Below are 24,636 nucleotides of genomic sequence, written 5' to 3' on the forward strand. Positions count from 1 at the left end.
GTTGTTCCGGCTCAGCACAGGGGCAAAAAAAAAAAAGCTTTAAACTTTTTAAGGGTAGTTCTACCAGCCTGATGCATTATAAAAGGTTTCATAACTTACTTCACAATATAAGAGTACTGGCCAAAAGTCATTATTAACATAATCATTTGCTACTTAGATATGTATTTAATAGTAGTTAATGCATGCATAGGTTGTAATGCATGTAGGAGTCCAGCCAGGATAATGAGTGGAAGCAGAAACTGTTCAACTAAATGAGATGCAATATCTTGACTTTTCTCATTCAACGTACCAAGTGTTGGAACTTTTCAACCTATCCAACAATCACAGTCCTATCAGAATAATGTCTCTAAATGATACAAAGTAACAACACACATAATAAATACCTTGATCTGTCATTTCTTTCAGGACCAAACATACTTTTTTGAACTGCTTTAAGCAAATTACACCATAAATTGATTCTTAGTAACTTTCATTCATCTCCTGTTAATGCTTTCAATTTCTATTGTATTTTCTACAGCTAAGAACAACTTCATAGCCAAAGAGGAACAAATCAGCTTCAAAGACTGTGCTGAAGCTTTCAAATCTGGACTGACAACAAGTGGAATCTACACTTTAACAGTTTCAAACACTGCACAAGAGAAGAAGGTAGTATGTCTACAAAGAGCTACCTAGGCATACTGCATGTTAAAGGTTATTTGATCTGGCAAATACGATATTTTAAAGGGTAGTTAATTGATAAGTTTACTATTTATCAATTTTTTTATAAGTATTTCATCACTCCTAGATCTGAGTATCTCACAGGAAGAAAAAAGTCCTTCAGGTGAAATCTTGGCTCAGTTGAAATAAATAACATTTTGTTGTTTGTTTCACTGTGCCAGAATTTCATTCTTTTTTCCACATAATTAATGTAATTAAATTAATAAGGAGCTGTAATTTCTTCATAAAATCTGTGACTCCAACAGAGTTGCTCTGCATGATCTGCAGACTCCTGTCTCCTTTAAGTTCTTAGTTCCTTCATATGCCCAAGGCTCTTCAGGTGGCAAAAGGAGTTAAAGACAGGGGCATGGAAGATTACTCATGGATTTATAGTCATGAAAGCAATCTAGTAGTACTGGACTCATGTAGGGGTTTCAGTTCTTTGTATCATAGAATTTTAAGGACATTTGTGTAACAATTAGATTAACTATTAGACACTGTGTAACAGAGGACTTCTCTGGAAAATACTGCTCTGGAAAATACTACTACTAATTCATAGAAAAGGTGAGTTTGCAGGTGTTTCATTAGATCAGTTTAAAACCCTCTATGGATATTTTTTCCCCGATCTGTTTACTGAAATGAACTTCAATATCAGTTTAAATTAAAGCAGTATGCCATACCTCTGTAGAAGAGACCTTGGATTATATACTGGATGCCTGACAGAGATGCTCCATCTACTGAAGTAAATAAAATGATAAAGCTTCAGACAGTATAATTTAGTAGAAATAATCAATGGAATTTGAAAGGGAGAAAAGTCCCAGGTGGACTTTGAGGATAAAGAACTAAAAACCTGGAGCAAGCATTTGGAGGAGTGGGGGCTCACGTGATGAAGGCACAGCAGGTTGAGGAGACTAAGGGACATATGAATATTAAAAAAATGTTTAATATATTTCTTAGACAAACAATGAATAATTTTATGATGTTTTTATTTTCTAATTTCTACTGTAGATATTTCCTTTACACAAAAAAATTAAATATTTTACAGAATTCCTAAGGCTCTACTTCACTGCATCAGAAAAATTAACAGAAAATGTAAAAATGCAGTGGGAAAAGAGGTGCAATATGGAAAAGGAGTTGGTAAAGCTCTGACAGAGAAAGCATTTTTTTCCCAAGCAAAAGTTTAGAAATAAAGTTCATCAGTGACTAGCCTTTGAAGTACCAGAACTTCATTTAGCCCAAGCCAGACTGAAATCTTTACACTTACAAATGTCTCAGCTAAAATAAATAAGCAATTTGTTTGGGTAAGATCTAAAAAATACAATAGATAAAACCTGTAATTTTTTGTAGATATATTTAGAGAAACTTTTTGCAGTCTGCTTCACTTGGAAAAAAAAAAGCTGGTTTTCCTTTGGAATAATCTGGACTAAATATATCCATTTCACAAGAAAATTAGTTACATAAGATGCAATGAAGTGTTTTACATGAAGCTGAATGGCATTTAAATAGCATAGATATCTAAAATCACAATTTTTAAAGCTAAAGGAGATGAAAGCTCCTGCATCTCTAAAGTAATAGAATGCAGCAGTCCTTGTTAGATGACCCAGGAAGGTTTACATTCCTTGGATCTCTCACTATTACTTGTCTCAAGCTTATATTTTTGGTTTTAATTTTACTGTCAAATACAGTATAAAAAGCATGCATATTTTCTAAGTTCATGACATATTACAGAACAAAAATTTGTCATAAACTTTTAACACTTCATTTTCAAAAGTACAAAACTACAAATTTCATAGACTATAAAATAGTAAATGCTTTACATTTGAATATGGAGGCTTAAAATACTTAATGAAAATACCCATTTTTGTAATATACTAGGTTAAAAAGGTAGTTAAAATGTAATAATTTCACTTACTATTAAATCAGTCACTTAATAATATTAAAGAATTAAAATCTTAGTCTGTCCATTTCAGATAGAAAAAGACAGGGAAGGTTTGACTTACCGTATGACATTGAAAATAAGAGACTAAAAAGTTTTAACCTGATGCTGATTTTTTATACAAATATAAATGCATAAGAGGAGTTGTCAAGGGAAGTGAAGGTTAGGGACAATGAACACATTACACCATTTTCAACTGTTTATGATGTGGCTAGCTACTCAGACCAGGAAACAGAGTGACCTTTTTTATTTGCCAAAAGTGCTGCACTGCTGTTTATGTTTTCATCTTTTCCTCTTGTAACACCTTCTGACCTCCCAGCAGGCTTATAAACAACTTCAGTGTAATCTGTAACTGATCCCACGTTACTAATTTGTCTCCCATCATAATCCAAAACTAAGGAATTGCATATGACAACTGAGAGGAAAACAAATATTCAATTCCATTAATACTTTCAAACTTTCCTGTTCTGCACCAGGACAAAAGCTAAGTCCTTTTAGAAACGCTGAGGAAAACACCAAAGGACTGCTGACACAAGGAAAAATGGCAGAGGCAAAACTATGGAAAGTCAATAGTTTTATGCTTACAGCAACCTCATGAACCAATTAGACTGTAGTTGTTACCTAGTCACATTTCTAGGAGATAGAGATAGCAGAATACAAAAATCATTGCACATAATGAGTCAGAAGACATTATATGTCACTGAACATTATATGTCTTATTATGTCACTAGACATAATTACTTAAGTGTTCAGAAAACAGCTGAAAGTGATGCACAGGGTCACTGCAAAGATGTGGCAACTGCACTTGCTTTGCTATATAAACTGCAGTGGCTCTTCATCCTGATAACTCAGCCTGAGCCTTACCATTCACAAAGTAGGTCTGAAAACACTTATACCCAAATATCCTCTTACAGTGCTACAGCTGCTAGAACTGTAAGTACGGAAGCAGTTCACAAGATACATCAAATGCTCCCCGATCTAATTTGTTGTAACTTGAGAGGCTAATCTCTTTATTCTTTTTGGCATTTGTTTGAAGACTCCTGCTGCCTGCCTAATCTTGGTATCTATTTTTACTAGTTTTATAAAACGTTACATATCTTTCTTTGAATATAAAACCTAGAATAGGCTGAAAGATCAGAAAAGTTCTATTCTAGCAATGGGTGTTAGGAGAAAGACTTAGAGTTGATTTACATTAAATTTTTGGTGTGGAAAAATTACACTCCTAAATCTATGTAAACTTTTAAAAATTGTTACTGGTAAGAAAAATCAACATGAGGTTTTTACAGTCATCTCTTCTTCAATTTCTCATTATCTTTTTCAGTTCCTAGCAAGTTGCTTTTTCCTTTGGGATCTAATTTGCTGTATCCCAGCATTTATCTCAAAGCATCTATAGAATCTATTAAAGCTAGTTGTTTTACCATTCACTTAAAAAAAATGGATATTGCCTGTGAAAGGAATATTTTATGATAGACATTCACAGTCATTCACTATTTATATTATAAATTATCTCATTATAACAAAATAAAGTGCTATTTAAAGCATTGATTTTTTTCAAAGTATTAATTCCAACTAAATTGAAATTTAGATGATAGGTGTAAAGGAAATTGCACGTAACATTCAAAACCATCAATTAACATCTACAATAGCAATATCAGACTGAACCCATCGCTCAAATAAATTAATACATGGCCTCCCACTGTACACAGTTAAAAACAACATATTTCAGAGAAGGGTGAAACAGTTCTATTTTCTTGCTTCTACAACCAGTGATATTTGATCATTGTTAAATCAGCTTTTTAACTAGTATTGATGCTTAAAAAAAGTATTTGCTTCTGCTTTAGTATCCCATTCCTAGTATCCCTTTTCATAGCCCTCTGTGGAAATTAGTTTCCACATATACATTACACCATGAGTTAGCCTTCTAAAACAGACTGATCTTCTCTTACAATACCTCCTCTTCAGCCTTTCCTTTGAAAGGAATTTTTATTTTAACTAAATTAATTTATACACTATTATCAAATTTTTACCAGTCATTAAATACAGATGTTAGTAAAGCCAAACAAAAAACAGACTTTGAGGTGTAAGGAATTGCATACATCAGTATAAACTGAGGTTGCTGCTTTCAATTAAATTCCATTCACAAGACAAACTTTAAAAAGTAATCCCTTATCCAACTCTTTTCCTTACTTATTTTATCTTCCCTAAAAATCATCTACTGAATGACTTGTGATTCTCTGATGTTGAAGAGTTTGCTGCAAGCTGAAAGTACAGTATTTGCTTTGGATTTCCAATGAGCAACAGCCTGTTGAAACACTAATATATTTGATATTTGCAGCTGTAAGGATTTTTTTTTCCTTTCAAAGGTCTGACACCCTTCAACATTATATGTGACACTGCTTGAACTGTGAATACTCTGATTTATATAGAGATGTGAGTGTATAACATATGTAAAATACACATACCCTAAAAGAGCCAACTATATTGAAAACTTAGTAAGGAGCATACTTCACTTCCCAAAATGACACACATAACACTACCAAAGCACAGAAGGAAACTGGCTTCTCTGAAGTCATACTTTTTCAATGAATTTCCAGGATATCTAACAGTTCAAAGAGCTCAAATCTGATAACTGCTAACATTGATAAGACAGTCTCCCATAGAAGAGGATGAAAAAGACATTACAGCTTCAGTGTTACCCTGATTTGGGTCATTTATAGGGGCATTGATTTGGGTCATGATTTGGGGCATTTATAGGCATAGTGACAAGCAGCTGTGAGGCAAGAAGTAAGACTACTGAGAGGACTGTTAAACAAAGAAGGAAACATCCAAATTCATAATTAAATATTTGCCTAGTTTATTTTAAAATTATTTATTTAATTACTCTACAGATGAAATATCCTAGCTAAGTGTCGTAAGTCAGATCTTGCCTATACTACTATAATTGGGAAGACACAATTTCACTTATTGGATGAAAGATCTAGAATACAGATTAGAAGCTAATGTAGTTTAATACTCAAAGTAGAATTCAAAAATTTTCAAAGATGTGAAGTGATTCTGAAGAAGGCTTTGAACTTCAGTGTCTTGGCAGAAAGTGGTAAAAAATATTAAACTTCCAAATGAGAAAACATTAACTGAGAATTCTTCAAACAGGAATACTTGTTCAAGAAACTCAATATCTTTCTTAAAGATAGTATTGGTACTAACATGCAATTTAAAGGGATACTGACTTCAGTTTGACTTTCACTGTACTGTCATACACCAGGTTAGCTCCACTGACTTCACTCATTTAGTTATAAGTTCTGTTAGTTTTGGAAAAGCAGAATTAGATGCAACAATTTGAGATCCTTTCTCGGGAAAAATTGTACTAGATATTCTCATATTAAAAAACAATTATTATTAATTTATACCCTACTTCTCCCAAACATCACTCTGAAATTGCAATTAATTTTCAATTATTTCATTGAAATTATTATTTCAATTTTTTCCCATCAGCATTTCCCCAGTATATTGGCATTTTCAGTAATACCTTTCACATCTGACACTGAAGTGATTTAATCTGGGACACTGATTGAACAAGTCACCTATAAACTTGAATTTTACTGTGCCAGGGATACACTTATTGGGTATGCTAAAACTGAGTTCAGTGAACTGTTTCTTACATATCAGTCTTTTCAAATTTTTAGGAATAACTTGGCAAATTCAAAGGTGATTTATGAACATTTGGAAACATCTTATAGGTGTTACTTTTTGTTCAAGCATAGAAGATATTCATCGCAGTCTGTATAATAACATGGCTTTAAGACACAGCTTTCAGATAATACACTTAGATTTAACTTTGGGGTCAGACCACTTGCAAAGACACTGAACAATAACTGATAAAAAAATTGTTTCAGTTTGTTCATTGCCTGAATTTAACAGTATCTATACTCTGACAAGTCATAGGAAAGTTGAATGTATCTCACAAAAAAGATGGAGAAGTGAAAAATGTAATTTGTTAAGGTATTCTGTTAAGTGTGATATGTACTGAGCAATCACATTTATTTGTGGACAACCACAACTAATTTGTATGAAAGCTATGAAAACTTGCACTTTTAGGTTAACTCATGTTTTGCACACGATTTGCCACTATACAGAATGATGCAAATTACATGATTTCTGGTTTTGTTTTGCTGTGACTGCATGCACTTAGGCTGTTACATGCTTACTCTGGTAGGCCTACTGTGACATGGAAACTGGTGGAGGAGGTTGGACAGTTATTCAGAAACGAGAAGATGGCAGTGTGGACTTCCACCGGACATGGAAGGAGTACAAGATGGTAAACAGTGTTCTCTGAAGCCTGAATATCAGCTTTTATTATTTGAAATCTAATATGCTAAAGTTATATTTATAGCATCTTTAGAATGTAAGCAACTTTAAAAAGTTGTCTTTGTCCTCAGATGCTCATTTTGAAAATGTCAAAGTAGTATAAGTTGTTTGCCTAAGCAGACTTGCAAGTGTGATGTTTGTTTTTAAAGAGAAACCTTACTTTTTTTTAATCAACTGTTCCATCGTATGTCTACATTTTTTGAGATGTTTATATTTGTGTTTCTAGTGGCAACAGTAGGAACTGCTCCAAGTCTACTAAGTAATACTGATTCACTGTTTCAGATTCCTGAGCTTATCTTTGCTGAAATCAACTTTTTGAAACATTACAGATCAATAATCCCCATGGACACAGCAAAATTCTTAATTGACAGGCTGAAAACTATTAAACCTAAACACTGATAAAGTGATCATTTCAAACTGGAAGGAAAAAAACCTACCCTAACAAAGCTATTTAAATATACAACTTGAATTACAGGGATTTGGTGATCCTGCTGGGGAGTACTGGCTGGGAAATGAGTTTGTTTCTCAACTGACTAATCAGAAGCGATATGTTCTTAAAATACAACTGAAAGACTGGGAAGGAAATGAGGCATATTCATTGTATGATCACTTCTCTCTAGCAAGTGAAGAACAAAAATACAGGTAAGCAGAAAAATCAGATCTAATTAAAAAAAAAATTCTGATAGCAATCCTTCTAAACTGTGTACGTGCATGGCCTTATTTCATACAAATCATGACTATTTTCCAGTTCACTCAGAAAATGTTTTCTCCATATTTCATCTTTTGCCTAAAAAAATAATTTCTTTTTCCAGAGGAGAAAATGTGTATTTTACTAGTGCATCCTGAGTGAGTATAACACAAAAAATGCAAAGATAATGAGATAGTATGGAATAAGATAAGAATCATGTGCCAATATAGTGGGTGACAGTGCAAAGTCATTTTTGACTGACCTGCCTGCAGTTGCTATAAAATCCTGATTCCCTGCAATAAATTTCTGGAAGGTGGATGACTAAAATGAATTATACTGCAAGGATTTTCCTTGTCAGTAGCTTCTAAACACCAAATTTTAATGGACCTATTTTTATGCTCTAATCCTGTAAAATGTAAAGGTTCACAATTTCTTCTTAATTCTTGGTTAAAATAAAAAATAATACAAATTTTAAATAAATATTTTATATAAATATTATCATAGTATTCGTTATACACTTTAAATAGTATCATAGCATTACACATTTTGAAATAGTGTCAACCACAGCTGAAATATATGGGCAGTTCATAGCTCATTCACCAGGTTCTCAATAAATAGTTTGATTTATTATACAAGAAACTAAAGTCTTCACAGTATAACAGATGCTTTCCTACTACAAGAAATGTTTCTTTGTAAGAGTCATACAGATTCATGGAGCTTTGGGTGACTGGACAGAAAAATTGTCTACATTTAGATGAATTTCTCCAAGATCTCTAGCAACTATTTGTTGTACATAAAGTCAACCCGACACCTGAGAGAACTGATGCTTTTATTTCAATTCAGGTCTTATATGCAAACAAAGCAATTCAAAACTATCAGCATCTGCCCCCCACAAAATGTTAGATCTTAATGCCTTGGTAGTATTTAGTTGTCTCAATTCCAAAATAAATATTTTTTCATCTGGAAACAGTCAGAATCTACAGCAGTTTTTTTTTTTTTTAAATAATGCTTTAAAATACTTAGAAAGGCAACTTTTGCAAAATGGGTGATTACCCTTGTCCATTTACAATAGTAAAAGATACTTACTGAAAACTAAGATGGTAAAAGCAATTTTATTACAATATGCAATTAAACAAGTAATTCATCATAAAGCGGAGTGGTTTAAAGAATATATTTAACATTATGAAAAAGAAAAAAACCCTAAGAAAGTATTCAGTTAAGAATATCTTCCATGCCCCATCCCTGGCAGTGCTTAAGGCCAGGCTGAATGGGGCTTTGAGCAACCTCATCTAGTGGAAGGTGTCCCTGCCCATGGCAAAGGGGTTGGATCTAGATGATCTTTAAGGTCCCTTCTAACTCAAACAATTCTATGATTCTGTGATCTATTACATTAAAAAGATTAATACATTCTGAATGCTGGAAAGATTATGAGTTGGCCCATAAACCTGAAATTTCTTCATATTAAACTGAGATCAGAATGGACTTTGTTTGAATCAAACTTCCTGATATCAAAGCTATGAAGTCAAACAAGGTTGCTCAGGGTTTTTCATTTGGATTTTGAAAACCTCCAGAGGTAGAGATGGCACAACCTACTTGTTTTACCTCAAGGTAAAAAGTTTTTCTGATATCCAGTAAGAATGTCTCATTTCAATTTCCATCCACTTCCTCTCATCTTCTGTTATACTAAGCTGTACCTTAAAAAAATTATTATTAATCATAAGTAAATAATACTATGCTTATATTAAACTTCAGATGATATTTGAAGACCCAGCCTAGGCTCATATATTATACTTGGAACCTTTAAAATAATTTAGGTTAGAAATTGGCTTACATAATTTTTAACTCATCTTAAGAAACAACAGTGATTTTTTTAAAAGGTAATTTAAAGAAAATCTGTAATGAACTGATCCTTTGAAACCTAAATGAATAAAAATAAATTAATTATATTTTAAAATAGGGAATATGAAATGGGTTAAAATAATCTGTTAAACTACCGAAGACCATTACTATCATAAGCAGAAAATTATATGCAAGATGTAGACCGATTGGGGAACAAGTTACTTATCCTGAGAGTCAGATATCCTCTTTAAACAAATAGAATACTTCTGAGAAGCATAAGCTATTTGATAAAGAAATGCAATCACTGAAAAGATACTGTGGGAGCAGAGGGTTCAAGTTCTCCCAATTCAAGGTAACACATGAATAGTTGTGTAATTGTCCTGCCCAGTTTAGTGCCCTGTCTCTCCCTACTGAGACTGCACTGGCACCCGTGCAAGCAGATCCCAGCAGTAGCAGCCTCAGTGAAAGGCTTCATGTACCTTGCCAGGGAAATGAAGCAAACTGAAATACTTGTGATGAGCTAACAAAATTTATGAACAATGTGAAAAGGATGAGTAGTTATGACAGTGGAAAGGGATATGAGAATACTGAGAAACTTCTAAAATATCATTCACTAGCTCATAATCAATACTCCTGGTAAGGCTGTTACCTCATATATACATGAGGTTGTAATGCTAAATTGCTGTGTTGTATGAACAACAAAATAGGAATAAAAAGTTTTGGTTTAAATATTTGAATGTAATAAAAATAACTGCACATACTATTGCACTGAAGAACAACAATGCACTTTCAGTATTAACAAATGCATAATCTGTATGAAAAATCTTAGAAGTTACTATCTACTTGCTCTCATTTTCTTCTATTATGACATGAACAAACACATGTTCATTAGAATATAGTGCTGACCATTTCTGCTCATATGAAAACATTGTGCTGAAAAACAGCTTACAGCAGTACATTGGCCAGAAGAGAATTAAACAATTTGAACAGGATATTTACTGCAAATTATTCCATCATTATTTTGCAGACAACTACCATCAACTTCCACGTAATAATTGTTTTTCCATTTTTCACTTCTACAGGATTTACCTTAAAGGACTTACTGGGACAGCGGGCAAAATAAGTAGTATAAGCCAACCAGGAAATGATTTTAGCACAAAGGATGCAGACAATGACAAATGTATTTGCAAATGTTCACAAATGCTAACAGGAGGTACGAATGTTTTTATGTTTCTCAGTCTTCCTATTTTTATTGGCACTGAAATTGTCTATGAGTGATAATTTTGACTTAGTAAATTTTGATCATTAAAAAAGTTCAAAACTCATGGATAGATATACTAGTATGGTGACTCCAGATGAAATATTTTACCATTTGACAAAAGTTAGTTAAAATAAAACAAGAGAAGTTAAAACTGGAGGGAAAATAAGTGCCTGAAGTTGAGGTACAAGAAAGCCTGTAATTGTGGAACTAATCAGAGACAGCAGATTCCTCTTCTGAGGAATGAGGTACACTCAGAGATGAAAACACAACTCCCTGCAAAAACCCTCTTTCAGAGATTCAGCTTGTCAGTGAAATGGCTCCTGATTCTTTAGGCACAAGCCCTTTCCCTAACTACCCAAGGAAAAACCCCCAAGAACTGCTGGGTGCTGCAAGTGCAGTAGAAGGGTACAAGAATTTAATTCCGTATTTTAATATAGTTATGAAGTGGTAAAGATATACCACAGATATATCTACACTTTTCTAATGATTTTTCACTAGTTATATTTGTGTTCTAGGTGGTGTTTTTATCTTCAACCACACACGTAATTCTATATAATTTGTTAATCTGGAATTCCACATTCTGAAATGTAAACAAGTGCCTTGTAAATTTGGCTTCTCTTCCGTTATCTCTTAAGCAATTGTTCATTTTCCTATAGCACAGGCTACAAGAAAAAAAGACAGCTTCAGTTTATCCAAAAGGATAGTTGGAGTACTGCCCTGCAAAACAGAACACACACACTATCATTACCATAACAGAAATACAAAAATATTATTTTATTAATAAAAAAAAATTTTTATTATGACCGACTAACAAGTCAGGACTATACAGATGCAAAATACATTCGGGCTGTTTTTTTCTCCTTTTCCTTCTTATGAAATTCCAGGAGGTTTTGAACTGACCTGCCCAGAGTACTGAATAATTCCTCTAGAAAGAATTAAGAAAGGAGTTTAAATGTGTCAAGAACAGGAGTTTGCCAAAGAGTAGATAAAACCAAAGGCAACTCAGTATTGTTATAGTTCAAGTTGTGTTCTGCCTTCAGACTGTCAGAAATGTTTGATGTGGATAATAAATTGATTGAACTTTCCCTTCTCAATTTTCAAATACAATATATTGCATAAGATTCAATAATATGTAGTTGATACATAAATACATTTCCTTCCTGAGTTTGGGGCAAGAATTTTATACTGATGCTTCCAAATCATAAGAACAAAAAACTGGGTTTAGTTTTCTTTCTCAGTTCCAAAGTGACCTTAAATACTATTTTGAGAATTACTTCTGCTGATGTTTGTCTTCTGTCTTGCAGGATGGTGGTTTGACGCATGTGGTCCTTCTAACCTCAATGGAATGTATTATCCATTACGACAGAACAACAACAAGTTTAATGGGATCAAGTGGTACTACTGGAAGGGCTCAGGATACTCTCTCAAAGCTACAACTATGATGATTCGACCAGCAGATTTCTAAATGCTTTGTCTTTATGTGAATTATGTATTGTATAGTCTTCAAAGACTTATTTTACCAAGCAACTTGTCTCATTTTTTCAAGCCCAGAAACATGCGCTAGTGTTCTGAAGGAGTCAGTTCAGTACAGTTCCTGAATTGCAATCGCTTTGACCAGCTAAAGCCCATATTATTCAATCAGACCTAAACTCTAAAGCATCAACCTGATACAACAGTGATTTGGCCAAATGACTCAATAAAAAGAACATCCAAGAAGCCGTCAGACAACTTAAGGACTCTGTTTTACTGACCATTTATGTTATGTATGTGTTAGTAAATAACTGGAACAGTGAAAAAAAACCCTAAAATAGTTTTAGGAATATGCATTTTGCCTCACCACTGAACTTAAAACATTAATATAAAACACTGAGCTAGATCTAGAACTATTTATCTTTCTGTGTCATGTGTGCCCTTTATGTACATAAAAAAATAACATTCTGTAATTAGCTCAATCCTATACTTAGGGAATACATTCTTTTGCCCCATAGTCTCCTAAACAATTTCTTACACTTATTTGAGGATTTTTTTCCAATAGCCTATATGACAATGTTTAACTGAGGACAAATAGCATTTCAATAGTTTGCATTTATTTTTGGGAACTATCATTTACAAATACCATAATTTTTTTCAGTCCATTTCAGTCACTGTCTTTAAATTACAGAAAATCCCTACAAATTACAATATAGCATGTATTCCTATACATTTTTATGAAGAATGCACTTTTTTTCTTCCCTTGTCATTTACCTATAAAATAACTGACCAGTATTTTATAAACTGAGACAACGGCATTAACACCAGATGTCTGGTTGTCTATGACAATCATTTATCACCTGGTGCTGTAATATATCTATATGTTTTGTAAAAATAACCTAACTGAAAAACATATGCATGTTCTTTGATACAATTAAATTTATGCTTGTGACTTAAGATATAAATTACTACATTTTAAGAACAGGAAGAAAAATAATCTGAAAATTATCTAAGGTCACACTATGGTTTTCTTTCAGTAAAGTTAGGGCTCCTCCCTAAAAGTTCTCTGTAGGTAGGCCCTTAATGTATGCCACAATGTGAATAAATTACTCTACTAGGTGATCTTTGTTTTTTTTCTCCCCTTCATTTTATTACTATATGTTTTAAAACTGTGTACTAAACACTGTGAATCAGATTGAGAAGATGTTTCTTCATACATCACAATAATTTAGTGGAGGTTTTTCTCCAAATTAAGTTTAGCTTTTAATTCTTATGCTTATTCTTTGCCTAATATTTTTGTAAAACTGATTTCAGCAGTTGACTGAATTAGTTACAATGCACGAACTTAACCCAAAACAAAACAAAAACCCCAGATGTGTTTCTGAAAACTAACTTAACAAAAGGTGTTTTAAGGGCAACAAGGCTTGTGAAGGGTCTAAAAAAATATTGTATGAGGAGGGGATGAGGGATCTGGGGTTGTTTAGATGGAGGAGGCTCAGGGGGCACCTCACTCCCTACAATCACCTGAAAGGAGATTGTAGTTAGGTGGGGTGTGGCTCCCCTTCTACTGTGCCAGCAGTGACAGGCCCAGAAGAAATGGCTTTAAGCTGAGAGAGGGGAGATTCAGATTAGATATTAGAAAAAAAAAATTCATTTTTACAATGGTCAGGTATTGGAACAGGTTGCCCAGAGGTCGTAAAGTCAGTATCCTTGGAGGTGTTCAAGAAGCATTTGGATCTGCTGGGTGATGTTTAGGGGTTATAGTGGAAGTGCTGGGTAGACAGTTGGACTGGATGATCCTGTAGGTGTCTCCCAGCCTTGATGATTCTATGGTTCAATCTTGAGAACAGTAAATTGTTTTGAGAATTGAGTTTTTGAGATAGTTTTGAGGAATAATAATTAAACAGTTTTGCAAAATGTTTTTATATTGACAATCATTAAAGCTGCTGTCAGAGTACCCACTACTCACACCACCACCACCATTCTTCAGTGAAAATCTGCCATCATTACTAAGTGTATCAGAGACAAGAAATATTTCTAATATTACTTCATGATCTGATTTTAAACCTAAAGACTGTAAATTAACAGTTTTATGGAACTCTTCCGTCACTGTCTGAAGAGTTCCATAAAATAATCTCAAATGTATTTGAAATTACTGTTTAGTATTTTATTGTTTTTCATATGAAACTTTCAAGGATAAACATATCCCAAACTAAAATAAAAAAATACTTCCCAAATTGTTTTCATGAATTTCCAAGAAATGTCTTAGACAGCAAGGCTAGAAGAGAGGTCACACATACCAACAAGCACACAGCATACCAAGAGAAGCCTAAAGAGTTGTCATTTTTCAGCCTAGAAGAGAAAAAGGGAAGGGGAGACCTTAATGGTACCTACAACAGCCTGACTGAAGACATAGGGAGGACAAAGCCAGACCCTTCTTGGAGGTGCTCTGCTATGAGACAAGAGACAGGGACAACGGGCAGTAAATACAAATTGGAATTGGAGAAAGTGAATTTCCTTTTCATTTATTCATTTATTACCAGAAGGATGGATTGGACAAGTCGCTTGGAGACCCGTGTTGACAACCTTCAGACGTCCCTGGTAATCTAAAATACTTCATGATTCTATGAAATTTAATAGAAATGCTGAGTCTACATTACTGCATTTCCTGTGTTGCTACATTTAATCAGACAACTAAAGAAAATACTCCCAACATTTGCGATATTAAGCATATCCACACCAATACTAAAAGGAAAGAGAAATAAAAGCCAACAAAACAAACAAAGTCCTCCAAAATGTTCTTAAAAGCCATGATGGCATCTGAATGCTCAGCCTGGTGAAGAAAAGCAGTGCTAACTTCTGGTTAACGCTAACTTTATTTTAGTAAGAAAACCCTGTATGACAAAAATAATTTAATATTGCATGGCTAGTTTTGATTTGTTGAAAAGTTTATAGAATCTGAGGCTTTCTGATGACTGTTCTGGGAAAGTAATCAAAAATATTGATGTAGGCACTGAATGGATCAATTGTTTAATGAGACTTAATTTTGGGGCAAAAAAGATCAATTTATCAACACAAGTGTAAAATTTTAGAGTGTATATGTCTTTAAATGACATTTCATTTAAAGAAGATTGCATGGCTTTAACTCCAAACACCACAGTGAAGCCACAGAAGGACAACATGTCAGAAGGAAGGCAATAATAGGAAACAGAAGGCTTCAAAAGCTGCTTTGGACTTGGTACAAACAAGTAAAACATAACAGCAAGGTAACCCCTACTTTTAATTCCTTCCTGTAATCAAATAAACAGTATGTGAAACTAGAATGTACTTCCATTTTCTCTAAGTACTTTTTAGGAAGCAGGAAAGAAAGAAGAAAAAAAAGCAAATAAAAAAACCATTCTGTATCAAATAATAATTGTATCTTTAAAAAAATAAGTTATCTGTTACAGTAAGAAATGAAGAGGGACTAAATAAGGGAATGATTGGAATGGTGATGGAAATATTGCCTTGCACTCCAACTTTGTTCCTTTACAAGAACAGCACATTGCAAAAAGAAGTGATTCAGGTTCTTAGCACAACCCTAACTTCCCTCAATTTCACATTCTCACCATCTCTCAAATTCTCCTTCTGCTTCCAGAATAAAACCTCTAAATGGAATCTCAAACACAAACCCAAGAGGAAGCACTTCTAAAGAATGCTTTGTACATTGTTACTGATAGCATACTTTGTAATCAAGATAGTCTGAAAAGAAACAGAAAATTCAAAGCAACTTCACATGAAATTCAGTGTAGATTTTTTCATAGAAATACAGAGAAGTGGAAAAAATAACATACTTCTTATTTATTTTTCACATTAAGTTTTACAATTCTTACTGTATTTACTATATACCACAATCTACTTTCTAATTTTATTAAAAAATATACATTAAATAATGGATAATTAATTTCTTTAGGGTTATTTGAGAATAACTGCTTCAGTTTTCCTAAAGTTTGAGAACAGACAACTTACAGTCATGAAATAAAGCTTCATGTTGAATATATAAATTTACATTAGTTATAGATTTAGAAAGAATGCTAAACAGAAATTCCTAACAGTTAATAAAATTACAGTAGAAATAAATTTCATACTCCATTAACTGTACTTTCTTCAAAGCCTGTATGAAATTTTGAGAAATAAATTGCAGACACTAATTTAGTGGAGGGAAAATTATTGGAATGATTGAATAGTAGCCAGCTAGGATTAGACTTTTTTTAAAACCAAAATAGAATTCCTGCTTAATAAATTACAATACATGAAGTGCACTGAAGTCTACACAGGTACATCATGCCCCCACATTTCCTCTTTTGCACTAGTTCCCTATTCAGTACTTGAGAATGATTATTAGAGGCAGGAAAAATACTTCATTTTTTCCAGCTTAGTAGTTCTAGAAGACCATAGTAATTTTCCATTGCCCAAGTAATTTCTGGGCCAAAGAAATTGAGTCCCTGACCTGCAGATCTTTCCATTTGGCAATAATATGCCCCTCCAGTTTGTATACAGGTACAGATAGAAATAAAATTAAAGTATATTTATACTCCAGTAAGATGCTGGTTTATTAAGGTGTTAATTAGTGAACCAATATTTTGCATTTTCCACATGTACCAAAGGTTTTGCATACATTTCAAAAAATAGTGGATGAAGAAGAAAATAATTCCTTGCAGTATGTGCTTTAAAAAATATTTTTCTAGTAGCCTTTCTTATTCACAAAACCTATTTAGAGGGAAAATCATTTCCCAGATAAACAAAAGAAGGTTCACAAGCTTAAAGGACCATTAAACTTACAGGAGCTGCAGGGAAGCTGGATGAAAGTTCATATGGTTCCTCTGAGATCCAGTGGCCTAATTCCAAAGACCACAGAACCTAAAATAAAATAAGTGGTAAGCAGAATCTTAAAATTTCTAAAATAAACTTTTTGAATGTGTAATTAGAAGTCACAGTGCTGTTACAATAGCTGGTTTGCTATTTCATTTATCCAAACCAAATGATTTGCTGAAAAATCAATAAATCAGAAAGATACAAATTTTACAACTAAAACAAACCATTGAAATATCAGTCAGTACTTCTATGCATAGCTATAATAAAGTTTAAAACATTGTGAGGATATTAGAAAATTCAACTATTTTTAATCACATATTGCAGAGCAAAAATTTGGAAATGGAAGTTACAATATATGAGTTCTGTTCTCTCAGTTCAGTAATCATTGAATTTCATGAAGTTCCTGTTGGCTTATTTCTCCAGCTTGTCAAAGTCCATCTGAACAGAAACACCCATCTGGTGTATCAAACACTCCTCACAGCTTTCTGTTTCTCTCACATCTGCAAATTTGCTGAGGGTGCATTCTTCCCCATCATCCAACTCATAAATGAAGATGTCAAACAGTACTGGACCCCTACTACTACAAGGATTATGCAACTATTGCATAAAATGCACATTATATATATAAATCATCCTGCAAAGAAGAATAATTCAATTTCTTTCTCTGTGGTATCCTCCTTTGTCAGTGTCATATGTTAGAGCACAAAAAAAGACTGCAGAACACTAACTCTCTAGAAAATACATAATCATTCGTGTTCAACTGAGCTCTGAAACACTGGATCAATACCATCTTTAGAGACTAGTAACCCTAAAACTGTGGCCCACTTGCAGACTTCTGCTCCCATCAGGATCAGCGCAAACTGGTTAACAACTTAAAATGGTTGTATTTCCAATTTCTGAAATACAGTATTATAATTTTTTTTTTTTGGTAAAACTTTCCATCCAAACTACTCCATACAGCATTTTTTATGGATTGATTTTCTAAGCACTTTTCAGAACAATTTATCATAACTTGCAGTTGGTTTACTATAATATTAGAAGCTGCATGGGAGAGTATTCAAATACTATCCCTCAATTGTTAAAAGCATTGTCTTAATGGGAAAATGGAAAAAGATAAAGTTCCTACATTGGCTATGCCCATGAGTCATACAAAGAACATACTACTCCTAATTTGTAGACAGTCTAAATTCCGAAGCCCATTCTGATGGAAGATGAGATTCTTTTCCTTATTGGCTTTATAAGTGGTGAGCCATGAAGCTTCTCACAGAGGTAAAACACAGGTATCTTTGCCAAGTTTGTTCACTGTCACTCAATTCAACAACTTTTCCCCTTCACAGGTATTTAAGCTTCACAATGTCTCTTCTGTAGTTGCCATCTGGCACCCTTAAGTTCAAAAAAAGTAATGTTTCCAACCACTGAGACATCCTGTTGCTCCTAGAGCAAGTGAAGCTAACTGAACAAGCACAAATATACCCCCAAAATGGGATATGTGGAATTTATCAGAAAGGCAACCCCTGTCTTAGGCTAATTCTACCTCTCTCATATTTTCCCTTAATAGCTCTCTAACAATTTCAAATAGATGGAGACATTAGCACAGCCATGCACTATTAAACAGTTGTCATTATTCATCTTAGAACAAGCTGAATTTCATCAGTGTCTGAAATTATTCCCATGCTTGATTCACAATAACTAAAATACTCTGCCATACAAGTGCATATATTATTAGTTTTAATTTAGATGATAAAATGCTCCCTTTTAAAATCGTGAACAAGTCTATGAAATATTTCCCATAGATAAAAACTGGCATTATATATACTGAGTGTAGTAAAGTTATCCTTTACAATGTTACAGCTCACGAATGGAAAATTCTAAGCTGAACAAATTGATCATAAACTAGCAATGTAAACCTTATAAAATGGCCTAATTGCAAGTAAGAAAATAAGTTTCTGTAAAGAACTCTTTAGCCCTAAAACTGTTGCTACAAGTAGTAAATTGCAAATTCAGTTTTCATAACAAAATTATTTTCTCAGTAAGTTCTGTAGTTTTCAGTCCAAAGTATCTTATGCCTGATTACTTCCAGGGAAACCAACAACATCTAATGTGAACTTCTGCAAAAGCTGCTGCCTTGTGTGAAGTGACAAGTGATGTTTGACTTGTGAGGAGAGGTATCAAATTTTTCAGGCTATTGTAAATGAAGAGTGATTTTTTTGCTGACAATGAAAAGCAGCATATCCTTAGACTTGTTGCTAAACTTGATTATAAAACATCCAAAGAATATTATGTTTACTTTTAGAAAAAGAACAATCAAATATTTGAAAATGCTACAGCTGTGCAAAAAGAGAAAATAATTTCTACAGCCTTTATATTGTACCAAACATAAAAATAAGAGTTAATCTCATTAATAAATCAATGACCTTTAAAAATATTCAAAACCTAATAATGCATTGCAGTGTTCAGCTAAGTATTGTAACTTCTTAAAAAAATACAGTTAAGACTGCAACTTAGGATTGTAAGTTATAAATTTTAGGGTGGTACCTCTGTATAGTTTTTACAACTACTTTTAACAATTTGCACTAAAAATATCAAAGCCTCTTAGCTTAAAACTTATAGCTGCATATATTTATTGAATGTAAAAGAAATTTCTTAATGTAATTTCTCTTAATCACAATATAAATCAACTTTAACTGAACCAAGAAAATTGTTAACTATGAATAAAATTCATAGAGACATACAACATTAGAAGAAATTCTTCATAAATAAACTTGAGCAGGAACAGATGTGCTGTGCTGTATTACATATACATCACGTGCTTATAATACCAAAATTATGTTTGTATCAAAAGTAGCTGGAAAACAACTGAAATAGATTAAAATATAAACCCAAAAGATTAGTTATGATTAAGTAATCCTATTTCATTTTCCAGGCCAATTCTACAGCAATGACCTTTATCAACCCTTGTAGTATTTACAGAATTTTGTTTAGAAATGTAATTTGTTTGTCTTAACAAAAGATGGATTAATGCTTGTCTATCATGGTTCTGGAATTGAGTACAAAGGCATCATATCTACTTTCCTAGATAAAAAGAAAATTGGATAGTGAGTTCATGAACAGGTCCTGCAGTAAATAATTAGGTCACCATTCACTAAAACATTCAGTTTTCATGAAAACAAAGACAAGAGCTTTCCATTCCAAGTCACAGAAAGTTTGCTTCTGACTGGCAATTTTTCAAGCAGTTTTATTTTCAAAGCAACACCAAAAAATTCTTCAGATTCATGCAAAAAAGTTATGATTTGCAATACTATTCTTGGCTGAAATACTTCAGAATGTGTGTTTCTGTTGAGAAGAAAGAACTATCTAGAAGTTTTCAATTGTGCAGTTACAAAAGAGCTCAATGGGTCTGAAAACACCCTATTTGATTAGTTATTAAGATCTCTCACCTATCCAGCTAGCACACTGAATGATCATATGGTATCTGTACTTGAATAATTCATCTTGAAAGTGTAAATGGAGTGCTATGAAGATTAAATGTCTGATGGTAAATTTGGTAGTTCTCCAGCATCCATCTTTAAAAATAACATTTTAAGTTTTTCTTAGGAAAAAAAAATACTTCAGCATAAATTATGTCCACATTACAAATCAAAAGGCAGCGGTAAATAGCTTCTTCAAATGCTGATAAACATCTTCCAAAAGAAATCATCACTGCTTAAAAGTAATACCATGTTTATAAGGTACTGCAAATTTTTTCCAGATTGATTATTTTATTTATCCAATTTGAACTATTTTATCAGTAAAAATACTAATGGTAGGATTGATTACATTTAAAGGATTCAGTTATGTAACATCAATAAAAGGAGAAAATTATTTCCCACTGAATTCCTAATTCTGGCAAGGTAAGGCTTCAGTTTTCTCTTCTCTAGTTAACCAGTTTGGGTAAAAAGATGGCAAAAGTATGCTATTGACAAAATATCAAATAAGACAATAATGTTCTTATATTATATGATTCAATGATTTAACCAGGTGAAGAAATATTTTTTTAAAAAAAGTTCAAAGCACTGTTTTATTTCAGCTAAACAAACAAACAAACAAATAAATAGAGGGAATGGGCAAAGTTAGACCCAGTCTCTGTGAATGAGATAAGCACAGTTCTATAAATATTTAAAACAGCAATCTTTCAGATAAGCAGATACTAAAAGATCAAACAAACTTTTGATTTGAAGATCTGAAGTTTGTCTCTAGTTCTTTCTCATGTGCCTCTCCTAGTAACTCCAGAATTTTGTCTAAATAGCAGCTTTATAAAAGGAGTGAAAACAGCATCAGGATTTGATCCAATAACATCTACAGCAACAAACTAATACTTGGAACAATTCATTCAACTTACTGGTATTATATGAGGGATATAGATGATCCCATGAGGAGTCTACAAAGTAGACCATAACGCAAGAGGACAACATTTTCAATCAATACTGGTCTGTGAAGAGCATAGGCAGATATTTTCACCATGCCTTCGTTCACAGAAGTGCAAGGCATAAAACAGGCAATGAAATTCTAGGACAGCACTTGCAGGAATACTAATTATCCAATACTGCCTCATGTACAAAAACAGGAATCTATTTTGTAGTACTTATCTGTAGCTCTAGCTATCTTAGCAGTTTTTTGAAGCTTTTTCTCAAGGAAGAATGCATCTTTCATGTTTGAGCACCCTGTTATGAAAAAGTAACTTGTGATAATTATGTTGTGACTTGTTTAAAGCTCCATACAAAGCTAAGTGTGGGGCAGAATTCAGTGTATTCAACTAATAGATGCAAGGAATCCTATAGAAGGCTGGCATGAGTCTGTGGAGATGTTCTTCTCCAAACCCTCTGCTCAAATATGTTCCTCTTAATGCAGCCAAGGATGCTATTAGTCTTCTTTTGCCAAAAAGGCACATTACTAGATGCTAAAGGTGACCAAAGATGCAAAGCTTCTATTTCAAGGGAAATTAATCACAAAGAACTTCTGAAAAACCTGCAGTCTATCACAGCAACATCAGATAACTGCATATATATCATATAGGACAAGCTCCATACTGGTAAGTGCCAGACGTCTTGAAAAAAAAAAGGCAGCAGTTTATTTTCTGCCCAACAAGTAAATTTTAAAGTATTTGTAAGAAAGAGGAAATAAAGAAATTTAGTTATTCAATAACCCTTTTCTGTATAAGATGAAGAGATATTTCCATAAAAATTTCAACATCTATGTTTTATAGCTCTGGAAGCATGAGGAAAGCTGAGAAACTGTCATCTGCAATGTTAGATTGAGTGGTTAATCTTTATTATTACAGTGAGCAGTTGAGATGGTTTAAGCCTGGGCTGACAGATAAGTTCCCCACCCAGTCACTACTATTTCTATTTGACATTTTTCCCACTTGCAGTGAAATATTCAAGAATTTCCCTTCATTTTTACTAATTTTTACACAATACATGTTTCAGAACATAACATAAATATATCAGGATATAAAAAGTTCAATCTGAATAATGTGAGTTGGCTAATGTTGAGCAGAAATTAACCTGTCCAAAAATAATGTATGGGACATGAGTTTCTCATCCATGAGATCAGTCCTTGGACCTTCCTAAAATAGATAATTGGGTACAATACAGGAATATTTGGTTAAAGTAAGCACTGAAAAACTGTAACAAATTAACAGATCTTCACAAAGACAAATTTCATCTAACTGAACTAACTCTAAGTAAGTCTGAATAAGTTAAAATCGGCATTATTGCATGTAATGTGGGCACAAACATGATTGGTATTTCACCTATACAAACTAAATTTAATTTATTGTTTAGTAAAGTTAAAAAGAATTTCTTACCCATTCATAAGAAACAATCCAACAGCCACAAGCAATTCCCAGCATAACATTCAAGGTACGACGAGGACTCCCAGTAACTACATGACTTGTTGTTTCACACACTTCATTTGAGAACAAAAAGTCTCCAAGTTTATTCACAATCTGTATTACCATATTTTGCTTCCTAAAAAGAAGAAAAGGTAAAAAATCCCATGCAATATTGAATGGAGGAAGGCAGAATTATAAAAGCATATACGCACAACACAAATTAATTCAAATTCACCTCATTTCTTTCCCCACTAAACATTTTTTATCCTTTTCTCACTAAGCCTTTTAACCACTTGCTAGCCCTAAATTCATTAGCCTCTTCAGAGTCCAAACAGACCCTTTTATATTATCACAAAATCACATCTAATTGCACATCAAAGCCCTTTAGCCCCTCACATCTATCTTTTTTAAATAAAAGCTTTTGAGAGCACAATTATCTATTAAGTTGTTTGTGCCCAACACAACAGAGCCTAAATCTTGGTTTCTTTTGTAGTACTATAAAAATTATTACCAAGAAACATAAATATTTAGACACAGCACATTTAACAGTTTTTCATTAGGAAACACCAGATTTTCAGCATCTGAATAATGCTGTGTTTAAATCTAGAGAGAAGTCATAAAGTTCTATCTGGCTTTCTACCTACACATCTATGCCAATGTTTAAATTAAAAATTCACTTATCTTTAAACACAATTATAATGAAATATATATAAAATTAGATCTAAAGTCCAGAATTGCCATCCATAACTGGAATTCTAATTTTGAATTTCTAATTTGAGCTCTCTACATAGCTACACAGGAGCACATAAATATATAATTATGAAAAAAGGAAGATCTTGGTATCACTAGAGAAAAGTTGTTGCATGATAATAATTTACTGCTTTTATTAATGATTACTTTACAATTATAAATGATCCTTAAATATCTGTAAATGAAAGCAAAATTCTGGTGGCCTCTCTGCTCCTCAGACTAACTTGGAAATGTCCATGCAACACAAGGCACAACCTTGAACACAGTCACACCTATCACAGTGGTGATCCTTTAAGGCAGAACTTGTGAGTTAATCACACACACAATGCTAGTGCACTCAGAGCATCTCCAGAAGCCTCTGGGGTTGCTTTGTTCTCACTATATTTAACTCCACAGAAAGGAAGTCTCTTAAAACTCCCAAAATATCCCAGCTAAAACAAACACTACTTGCCGAATCCAAATGAAACCGCAAAAAAAATTCTTACAAAAATTGGAGCAATCTGTTTTTCAAGAAGTTTATAACAAAAAAAAATAATAGTGAAAGCAGTGCAGCAAATTAATCTCATAATAAAATCAAAAGGTGATATTGTATGTTGAGATACTTAAAAAAAATCCTATGACTAACCCTCTCTCCAGTATGAATTCTGGCCTTGGCTATATAGCTTTGATTGTTACTAGAACTCTTAGTATTCCTTTTTCATTTTATGAGCTTTAGCTTGATATAGCCTACAAGTGAATGTTTTTGCAACACTGCAACCCATACGGGCTGGCCTTGCCCAGACTACATATGCTCCATGCTTTATGTGAACCTTTTCTAAGTTCTTCCTGTGTCTATACAAAATTCCTTACAAGGAGAAGAAAAAATTCTGTTGTACAAGTCTTGAATCGAAGACATCTTACAAACT

The 24,636-nt window shown here is 33.2% G+C and overlaps 2 protein-coding genes across 4 annotated transcripts in view; one reads left to right on the forward strand and one right to left on the reverse strand.

Annotated features, from left to right (window-relative positions):
• Positions 1-13,377, forward strand: part of ANGPT2 (angiopoietin 2) — a 41,883-nt gene extending 28,506 nt beyond the window's left edge. For both annotated transcript variants that reach the window (XM_005521904.3, XM_014251461.2), the window contains 5 exons: positions 518-645; positions 6,846-6,947; positions 7,473-7,639; positions 10,607-10,737; positions 12,090-13,377. In XM_005521904.3, coding sequence (XP_005521961.1) covers positions 518-645; positions 6,846-6,947; positions 7,473-7,639; positions 10,607-10,737; positions 12,090-12,250 — 689 coding nt within the window. In that variant the 3' untranslated portion in view covers positions 12,251-13,377. The remainder of the gene's footprint in view (positions 1-517; positions 646-6,845; positions 6,948-7,472; positions 7,640-10,606; positions 10,738-12,089) is intronic.
• The window catches only part of MCPH1 (microcephalin 1), a 129,050-nt gene that overhangs the window by 66,216 nt on the left and 38,198 nt on the right, over positions 1-24,636 (reverse strand). For both annotated transcript variants that reach the window (XM_005521941.3, XM_088053543.1), the window contains exons 11-12: positions 22,955-23,117; positions 17,077-17,154 (exon numbers count right to left, since the gene is read on the reverse strand). In XM_005521941.3, the coding sequence (XP_005521998.2) occupies positions 17,077-17,154; positions 22,955-23,117 (241 nt within the window). The remainder of the gene's footprint in view (positions 1-17,076; positions 17,155-22,954; positions 23,118-24,636) is intronic.

Source organism: Pseudopodoces humilis, chromosome 3 (genome assembly GCF_049639895.1).
Source record: "Pseudopodoces humilis isolate 2021_Gansu_Grassland_sample_001 chromosome 3, ASM4963989v1, whole genome shotgun sequence".
Classification (NCBI taxonomy): Eukaryota; Metazoa; Chordata; class Aves; order Passeriformes; family Paridae; genus Pseudopodoces; species Pseudopodoces humilis.